Source organism: Leuresthes tenuis, unplaced genomic scaffold (assembly GCF_036924035.1).
Source record: "Leuresthes tenuis unplaced genomic scaffold, fLeuTen1.0.hap1 SCAF_5, whole genome shotgun sequence".
NCBI lineage: Eukaryota > Metazoa > Chordata > Actinopteri > Atheriniformes > Atherinopsidae > Leuresthes > Leuresthes tenuis.
The window spans coordinates 12,333,764-12,343,601 of record NW_027325359.1 but is presented as its reverse complement, the minus strand read 5'-3'; the positions used below and the strand labels follow the sequence as shown (position 1 = coordinate 12,343,601).

The following is a 9,838-nucleotide window of genomic DNA, read 5'->3' as shown; positions in this document are numbered from 1 at the left end:
AAAAATTTCCCACAGCCATCTCATGTGACTCATCAGACCACTTAGTTATTGGTCTTTCTCTGTGACTGAAGCATAGACTGTATGTTAGAGGACACTGTTATATCACTAACTGGCCTTTGAAGCCTCAGGTTCAGAATTTGTCCTTAACCATATTTGTCCTTTCGTTTGTCATTTAAATCACGCTTTATGTCCTGTGTATTTTTTCACTTCTATCTTCAGCTTCACTGCTCTTCTCTTTCTCGGGAATGCAGTCGGACATTAAAAAATGTTTGAATGGAAAACTGGTTGTTTTTGCAAATATTATTTATACAAATGTAGCAAAGCTGTGTTAGTAAAATTGTGTTAATTGTTCTGTATCATTCTGATTGTACACATTGTTGTCTGCTGAGCTGCTGCCAACGTCTGTTTGCCTGAGCAGTTAAACATGTCATGTTTCCACGCATATCTTAAGCCTGGTGTTCAATATGGAGCTGATTTGTTGGTGAAACCACCACATAGTAGTTTGTTTCTATGCCGCCATTCCTCAAGCATTGCTTAATGTTGACAATTCTGCAGACCTCCAAATGAGTAAAGAGCCAGTATCCTTCTGTGTGCCTATCCAGTATATTCCCATCTCTATTGTGGGAAAACTCGTTAGTTTCCCCACAAGTTTCTCTTGCAGCAAGAACGCAATCTCATCTTGGGTGGGTTTTTTCGCTGCTTCTTCAGTCCTTCCTTGTCTGTGAATAAACTACTGTCAGACTCAGCAAATCATTCTGGAGCTTCTGTACTTGTAGCTCTCCCTTTAAACCCACCTCTTCCCCTTTATCTTTCTCCTTTGTATTTGTTACAAAATGTTTCTCTGTCACATTCCAAGCACTTTTTAATGTCAGTAAAGGCTGCTTGTCTCAACACAGTGTGCTCAGGTGTCTTAATTCCCAGCCACTCTAGATTAACCCTAGGAGTAAGTGTGAGCGTAAATGGTTGTCTGTCTTGTTTGTCTCTGTGTGGCCCTGTGATGGACAGGCGGCCTGTCCAGGGTGTACCCTGCCTCTCACCCAATGACAGCTGAGATAGGCTCCAGCACCCCTCCACCTCCCCTGAGTTGGATTAAGCAGATATAGAAAATGTATGGATGGATGGATTTAAGACATGTTCAGCCTTTGCAGTTACTGATGTTGTTCCTGTAAAGCTATAGGGGGAGATGAGGTTGTTGGATGGCACAGGAGGAGAATGAGATGACAGCTGGCACTCATGAAGAACAGAACAAAAACACGAGGACCAGCTGTGAGGACACCCAGTGAGAAGGGAAAAAAAGAATGTTACTGTCCAAAATACAATGGCTTAATTTAGAAATGTTTCTATATTGCTGTGTGAAACTACATTCTGCAAAAGACATGCAGTCACAATTAACAACTCTCCTGCTGCTTGAAAATCTTTTACTGACCTCTTGTGGCTAAAACTGGTTTCCATGTATCCTCTATAGTGGCTTTCTCTTGTTCAGGGTCATGAGAGGCTGTCGGAGCTTGACCCAGACAGGAAACACCCTCCACTAAAAGTAAGTTATCAAATTTCCTGCAACTTGACTATTCCCTTAGGGGGAAGAATACATAACTTAATAAATGTGTCTTCTTACCAACACTCAGTAATAAACCTGGCTTGTTTGATTTTTTTGTGTAGAATTTACAACATAATTACACATACAAAACTGGTGTAGCGTGTTTTTTTCTTTGTAAATAGGTTAATCCCTCATTGTTTTTCTCCCTGCTCTTAAAAGCAATTTGATTATTCCTGGATTATTTGACGCCAGCTTTTCTAATCCTCCCCGTTCATGTCACATATTTTACCATTAAAACATTTTTTTAAAAACCTCTGATAACTTGATAAATCCAAACATTTTTTAGGTTATTCTTTTTCTTTTTTTAAATTATGCCAAAATTCTTACAGCTTTTTTTACAGAACATTTCTAGACCTCACCAACTGCTTAATTTACACTTAGTTTCTTTTAGGTTTGTGATAACAATCCACGGAACCCTAAAGTTAATTTGCAACTAAGGCATTGTTTCTTGCTTTTGTTTTTACTTCTCAAATTAATGAGAATTAATTTCACTGTCAAAATAAAAATCTTTCTTGCACATGTGACTCATTATGTTTTTTATCCAAATTCAGACTTTGTATTGTAATTATAGGTCAAAAATTGACCTCCACATATTTAACTAAATTTAGTTTTACAGCTGAAAATCCCACAGTAAATGTATAATATATAATAAATTTATAATAATACATTCTACATACGAGGAATAGGTAAATGTATTTTTGCCTCTTAGTTGAGTCATTTCTGAATAGAATTTTAAACAGTTAAGCAGTTTCATATCAAGGGTCGGAATCTGCACTAGGAATCTGCACTGCGAAACCAACGGCAATCCAACACAAAAGCTCAACAACAATAAATAATTTCTCCAAGAAGTCCTAACGTTGTCAAAAAGGTGATAACTCTGGCATCCACCACGATCCGCTATGACCTCAGTAATCTTAAATTTCTCTGAAGCTCACAGAAAGACACTCATGTCAAAGATGACAAATGTTTCTCTGAACTGTCGTTTATTAAATACATTGGCCAGTAAATATCCAAAAAAGTCTTGAATGCAGGTCAAGAGAGTTACTGAAATTACCAAATATTCACAGGTGACTTTTCCAAAGTCGGCAAAAGTATTGCATGGATTCCCTCAACCACTAGAGGGCGCCGCCCGTTCAAATTGGCAAAACAGAAAAAATAAAGAAATAGCAATCCCTCTACAACATGAACAACTAATAATTAATCAGTTTAATGAAAAGCAAGCCAGATGAACATTTAAATGGGAAATTTGTAAACAGGCAAAAAATTGGTATGTAGGAAGAATCATTTGGAAAATCCAGTGTATAACAAATTACTTAAATTGCATGTTTAAATATGTTCAGTATTCATGCTTTTTTTTTTTTTTTTTGCTTTTAAGAATGAAGTCTTAGATTAAAAGCCCTGTGTTATTGCTGGTGAAGTCTTCATCAGTCTACAGCAGGGAGAAATACTGTGATGTGACCCCTCTCCTTCTTTGTCAAACGGCTCCACGTGAATTGCATGATAAATCCAGTGTGGGCGACCAAATCTCTGTTCAACAGTAGTTCATTCCTTTCAAAGCCCAGAAAAAGGAAGGTGGCTCCGTCAAACTGAGCGACAAGATGTCGTCCTAAACCATATTGTTATTGTTGAGCTTGGTCCACTCAAAGATGTCCTGCTCGCACACAATATCTGAGTTGATGAGAAGGTAGCGATCGCCCACACAGAAGTGCTTCTGGCAGGCGGCACACTTGAAGCACTCGAGATGGTAAACCTTGTCCCGCACGCGCATCGTCATCTCAAACGCCCGGATCCTCTTTTCACAGGAAGCACAGAGACCATCCTGACCAAAAAGCCTAAGGAGATGAAACATTATCAAAACATTAGACGGATAATAAGAGAAACAGTCAATAACTATAACAGGATTTGACTTGGTCTTGGAGCAGTACTTTTGACAAATTACTGCTGACGAATGTCTTTAGACGAGACAATGTAATGAAGAGCGTGATGAAATAATGACATCAAAGCACAACAAAAAAAACCAACCTGAGATAATCTCGCCGACATAACTTTCTTCCCAGCTTGTAGTAGAGGCGACGGCCGACCTCTCCCAGCCGACAGCCACACAGGTCGCAGCTCAGGCAGTCCTCGTGCCAGTACTGTTCGATGGCCTTTAGGAAGAATCTGTCCCCGATGCTCTGCTGACACCCACCACATGTCAACAGGGAGGGTGGCATTTGGAGGACCTCGTCTACGGGTTCCCTGAGCACATAAAGAAATACGAATTTTCCAGGGCTGCAACAGATCAGTGTTTTCCATATCAGCTGGTTTGTTAATTATCTCCTCATTTGTTTAGTATACAAGATGCCCGACAGTCGTGGCCCAGCGTGATGTCTTTTTTTTTTCTCTCTTGCTCAGAGTTCCAGTTGGTTTTCATTTCCTGCTGGTTGACTAATCAAATCAACAAGAGATCACTTCAGTTTCAAACCATTTTGGTTGGTAGCCTTTTTGATATCATACTTTTATTGAAAAAGTTCTTCTTCAGAGTGAAGACAATTTTGCATTGATATTCATTTTTCTATCTATGGTGTAGTGGATATGCTTCGTTCATTGTATCTATTTTATTAGTAATTCATCTGTTTGACCCTGTTATAATAGTTATAATAGTTATATTATAACTACCGGTATAATATATTGTTATAATAGTTCTTGTCCACCTGTGGGAGCCACTGGGTGTTGTCAAATGCAGCTCTGGAATCACAAAACTTTGGGGTGACTTTATGGTTAAGAAATGTGTTATGTGTCAAAACTGTGTAAATATACATTTGGAAAGCTTTACCTCTTTGTAACTTCACTTAATCTGGATTTTTCCTGAAAACAGCTCTTTTACAGCATTTATTTACATGCTAGTAACAGTCTTTCTGCCCAATCTTTCTGACCCAACAGCAGACACATCTAACCCTCTGCTGTGAGCCAGTAGTAGCTCCAGACAGTTACAGGAGAGGCTTGGTCAATGGATGTGAGGAAATATTACAGAACTTATCAAAATAATAACCTGAATATTTGTGATGTTACTTGGTGAGCTCTGATACATTAGTTATTGGAGATTATCAATGTTTCTCCAAAAGTCAGAAACTAATAAATATCTTACAGACCATATATTCATTTAGTGTATTCGGGATATAACAAACAGATATACAGAAATACTTTCTGCAGTGAGAGCAGTGCTTATAACTGATCCTGGTTCAGCTTTTCAGGGGTTGCATCTGGGATAAGTTCGGCTGTCACATTTGTGGTAGTGCGTCTTTTAGCGTCTGACACCAACCAAGAACCATGACGTGATTTCAGTTCAGAGGAAATATACTCACTCATTGGCGTCCAGCGTCTTCCTCTCTATAGTTGATGCCATTCTTAAGGAACGATGAGCAGCCTGATCCAGAACAGGTTTCTTGGCGGCCACCTGGTAAACTGGCTGCAGGCGCGCGGCACCTGCTACTTGCCTTCACGACGCTTGTTACGACACGTTACGGGTTGATTTTTTTTATTTTTTTACTTAAATTGAAACAAGAACGAACTGCGTCTGATCTAAACGGCCGCAAAAAAATAAAAAATCAAGTAATGTCCCCTCTTAACAGTTAAGTGATTTTGAAGGACACTGTCATAATTTCATGAGGCAATGACCCACGGTGACAGCTCCATGCCTTTCAAGCGCTGCAACGACGTGGAGGCGACAGAGACCGCGTCAGTCCGATCAGAGGGTCACCTGCGTGGATGTCCGAGCAGCGGATGCGCTCCTCCACACGAAGCCGCGGGCACCGTTATCGTGGGGCAGCAGCATCGTGTTTAAATACGTTGGCCCCCCCCCCTCGATCTCCGCTTTCGTTTCCCTCTTCCTGTTCACGTCCGCTTGACAATAGGGGGAAATCGGTCTTAAAGCGACAGCTTAGAAACTGCTCGGTGTGCTCAGTCAGGCGTGGAGCTGGGTCGTGACTGAGACTAATGAGTTCATTATATGCTTTGGTTCGCAGGTCGTGCTGATAGGAGACGAGATAAAGAGTTACTTGATAAAACTAGTTTGAGACTCGCGCGTTTTCTCCAATGATTGCTCAGCAGTTTCATTAAACACCTATAAGAAGTACAACATGTGCCTTTTAGATTAAAAGGCTGTCATCGTGTTTGGTCAGAAAACATCTCGTCTGTTAGGCTACTGAACACAGATCAGATGGTATTTTGTGTATTACTAATTTCCGTTGGGTGATCACAGAACATATTCTTATTACCTTATAATCATAATCAATAATCATTTACAATCTAACTGCAGTTACTCGTTTTTTTTTCATGGCCTTAAACCGATTGGCCTGCTTAATTGATAGTTTAAACACTATTTACCGTGGTTCTATTGGTTCGATCATGTGAAATACCTTTCATTCATAAAACAGCTGTTGACTGTTACAACTCTTAAGGATTTTCACGAAAGCATTTTCAGTCAATGCTTATTCATGCTTCTACCTACAAAAACAGACAGTTGTATTGGTAGATTGTGGGCTTCTTCATGATCATATTTACTGTATTTGAAAGTTATAATCCACAGCCAGTTGGATTTTACTTCCAAGTGTATTAAAGGCCAGACGCACAACTCTTCTTTTGTGACTGTGTGACCGGTTATATCCTTTTAAAATAAAATTGTAAAATAAAATAAAATTGTAAGTAAAATGATGATTTAGTTTTTCACTCAAGTTTCGAATTGGTGTGCCAAAATTTGGATTTTGAGCAGAAAAGCACACAAACTATCAGCACTTTGGACTGTGTTCAGTCATCATTTCATTTTCAATACAGTTTTACAAGCTGTCAGATGCTTGTTGTGAAGTTAAAAGTAGATTTAATCAACCAGAGGGTGACTGTAGGCAATAAAATGTTTGTATTCCATGATTCTTCCATTTTTTTATTTTTTTACTCCACTCAGGTTTTTCTTCTCTTGGGAGCTGAGGACAAGTCGACTGACTTGTAACGTAGATAAAGAGAGGATTATATTATGATAACAAACATCCTGAAAAGAAGATCTTTTGAACGTTGCTTCTGTGAGAAACTAATGCAATTTCTATTTCTCGCTGGTGTCCTCACATCCTTTCCTATTCAAACCAGAACTACAGCGGATTCTTCTCTTATCTCCTGCCAGGGCGTCAGGGCTGCCTGCAGGAGGGAGGGACGTAGACAGCAGTTGGACTGGACAGAAAGATAAAGCACCTCAGCTCCAGCAGCTAGATGCAACACAGGAAGATCGCAGGCAAACTCTAAATGTAGGCTGAAAGCTTCCCTGGGCTACATAGTTGTTGGCCTGTGTAGGCTCACTGGATAGAAACCAAGCTGGGAAGGCCCAGGAGCAAGGTGAGCATGGCGCTGTTGTGTGCCAGCTACACAAAAAAGCAAAGCAGCTTGACGGGGATAAAAACTCAAACTACAAATCCTTCAAATGAAAAACAGTTTCAGCATTTTTATCTTCTGCCTTTGTACAACACAACAGCACAGCGGAGGGGCCGTAGTGGATTTTATGGTCTTCGTTACTGGAAAAAAAAAAAAAGAAAGCCGCATACTGAAATCTTTTATAAAATCCCCCACGGTGAGAACTGGGGAAAAATAATCCCAGCAAGCTGTGCAGCTGATCTGGAGCTTCTCATCATATCCTATCCACAGTGTTTGCTTAGTAGTCATAGAAAAGCTAAAATTTTGAATCTGTTCTCTAGCTGTTTGCATACAGGCTTAAAAATGTAACCTTAAGGTACTTATTGATCTACCCACACGGTCCTTTCAGAAGCTTTCCTGGAGGTTTCCAGCAGTACAGTATGATGTGATGCAAGAAAAACAAATGGAAATTTCCATTTGATGAAGACCTTGTTTTGAAAATTAGTTTCAACGCTCACGTCAGTGACGTATCATGAGTTTCAAGTAGTTAAAGAGGATTTCATAGCCACACAGTTACAAACATATTGTTCATAATATTTATTTTGCAAACTCAGTTAGGCATGTTCAGAAGCTAGAAAAAAGCTTTGTTGATCTGAACTACAGTGGGTTTTTTTTTTTTTTTGGGGGGGGGGGGGGGTGTCAACATCATTCTCATGATGTGAAAAAAAAATCATGTTCCAGTAATGCAAAGCTCAAGAACAAATTCATGAGAGATGAGAAACAAGAGAAGAAACTGGCAGTAGAGACATGACACAAGTCATCCACTGCTTCCTGTGGAGTTGACTGAAAAAGCCCAGAGGATGTGCAACTGGCATGCAGAGCTGACACTTTCCTGGGGGGGCGGTGCACATTGCATTCACTTCCTACCCCGTGCATGCATGATGGAACCCTTCTCATGGCTTCCCAGATAGACAGGCTGAGTCCAGATGGCCCAGCGTGATAGGAATAACAAGGCTCACAGCTCAACATTAAAACTCCAGCTTGTTGTCATTGGCGTTAAAACAGCGTGTCAAAGCTTTTTAAATGTCCCCATAAAAGGGTGTTCACTTTACTGTAGACTTGATGTGACTGTCTCATGCTACCTTTACATTGAAACACCTGCATGGAGGAGATTCAAGCTTCTTAAATAAGGTGATTGGTAACCTCTGATGTAACATCGTGGCCTTCTTCTATTCCTGTCTGAGTAGGAAATTAGGAAAGTAAACAGTTAAAATCTGAACAACCTTTACGGAAGTGGTGACACTCATGTCCAGCTTCCTGTTTTGTTTGGTACTGAGAGAATTATGGAGTTGAGAACTGTGTGGAATTTGAGTATATGCTTGAATAATAGCAAATAATATTGAATAATATGCTTGAATTTGATGTTTGCCAAGCATGTTATTGTATGTTACTGTATGTGTTACTGTCTGTTATTCTATGTGTTACTGTATGTTTTTGTATGTTACTGTATGTGTTACTGCATATGTTACTGTATGTTATTTTCATGTTTATGTTGTACCTCAATTTTTTGTTTAACGGATGACGACCTAATTTCCCTTCGGGATATCTATCTAGCTGCCTGCCTGCCTGCCTGCCTGCCTGCCTGCCTGCCTGCCTGCCTGCCTGTCTGACTGACTGACTGACTGACTGACTGACTGACACAAGTTACCAGTGTCCAAAGTTCAGCTAAACCTAACTTTGCAAATTTATATTAGATAAATCAAAGTAGGTCAGCGGTTACCAAATGATCTATCTAAACGCATGCTTGCAGGCCCATTTACTAAAATAACATACTCTGGACATTGTGTTTATTCTCTGACAGCAGGAACTCTGGAACAGCAATAGAAAAGCCAAGCACGTCCTGCCCAATCTAAAGTGTATTATTAACTGGTTGGTGTTTTAAGGTTCTCCTCTTCAGCTGCAAAAGGCCGAAAGAATGTTTTGTTCTTTGGTACGACAAAAATAAGTTGATTAGCTTTGAGTTTGACATAAAAAGTCTGGTCGTAAAGGTCAGAGGTCAGATGCGGACCCACCTCGAAATACTTACACAAGGCTGGTGGACTGTTGCTTGATTGAAAAACAGCAGGCAGCGGAAATTAGTCACTCGTTGAAAGGGAGCTTCACTTGCCCTTGGGATCCTCCCATAATCAGTGTTATCCCTAAAAGAAAACACTTTCAGTGGAACAGTGCAATCAAATAGCTGTGCAGCCATGTTAACTGCTTCCTCTATTTGGCAAAACAAAAGAGAGCTGGCTACACATTCCTTAAAACAGGCCTCTGGTCTGTTTTCCCATTTAAAGCTGATGTAAACTGAAGTTAATCCTGCACCATACAAGGAGAAATGTACAGAAGAAAATAATGGAAATCAGAACATTTTAAAAAAATAGTCCAATATTCCAGATGTTTTCAGCCAGAGTGGGTTGCCTCCCCTGCCATTTATTAGTTAGAATAAGCAACTTTAACATATTTGATATTTAGTCAAGAAATGAAAAAATAACAACAAAACAGGCCTATATAATTCCAAACTGGGTGAGACTCATAAGTGGAACAGTCTCTTGTAGTGTACCATGTGTTTTGTGGTTGATCTTATTATTGAGCTTTACTGCCACCTACTGATAACATAAATGAGAACTATTTTCACTGAAACTGGCAGCATAATTGCCATGATCGTTCCCATTAAAGAACTCATTAAATGATTTAATTATGAATGCATTTTTAATATAAAAAACACAGATGGTGCAAATTTGAATTTGCATTGCCTTTGTGTGAAGAATATATTGTTTTTTTTTGCCAAACTTAGAGTCGAGAAATCAGAGATGCAAGAGA

The 9,838-nt window shown here is 39.6% G+C and overlaps 1 protein-coding gene across 1 annotated transcript; it reads right to left on the bottom strand.

Moving 5' to 3' along the window:
* Positions 1-2,547: 2,547 nt before the first annotated feature.
* Positions 2,548-5,589, bottom strand: lmo2 (LIM domain only 2 (rhombotin-like 1)). Its single transcript, XM_072386083.1, has 3 exons — positions 4,942-5,589; positions 3,620-3,835; positions 2,548-3,429 (listed from the first exon to the last, which is right to left on the bottom strand). Exons 1-3 carry the CDS (start codon positions 4,980-4,982, stop codon positions 3,204-3,206), a joined length of 483 nt encoding a protein of 160 aa, XP_072242184.1. The 5' UTR covers positions 4,983-5,589; the 3' UTR covers positions 2,548-3,203.
* Positions 5,590-9,838: the final 4,249 nt, after the last annotated feature.

Coding starts and splice junctions, on each gene's coding strand:
- lmo2 (XM_072386083.1), bottom strand. CDS start 4,982: ATGGCATCAACTATAGAGAGGAAGACGCTGGACGCCAATGA. Junction 3,836..4,941: donor AAGACGCTGGACGCCAATGA/GTGAGTATATTT, acceptor TTATGTGCTCAG/GGAACCCGTAGACGAGGTCC. Junction 3,430..3,619: donor TGTCGGCGAGATTATCTCAG/GTTGGTTTTTTT, acceptor TCATCTCCTTAG/GCTTTTTGGTCAGGATGGTC.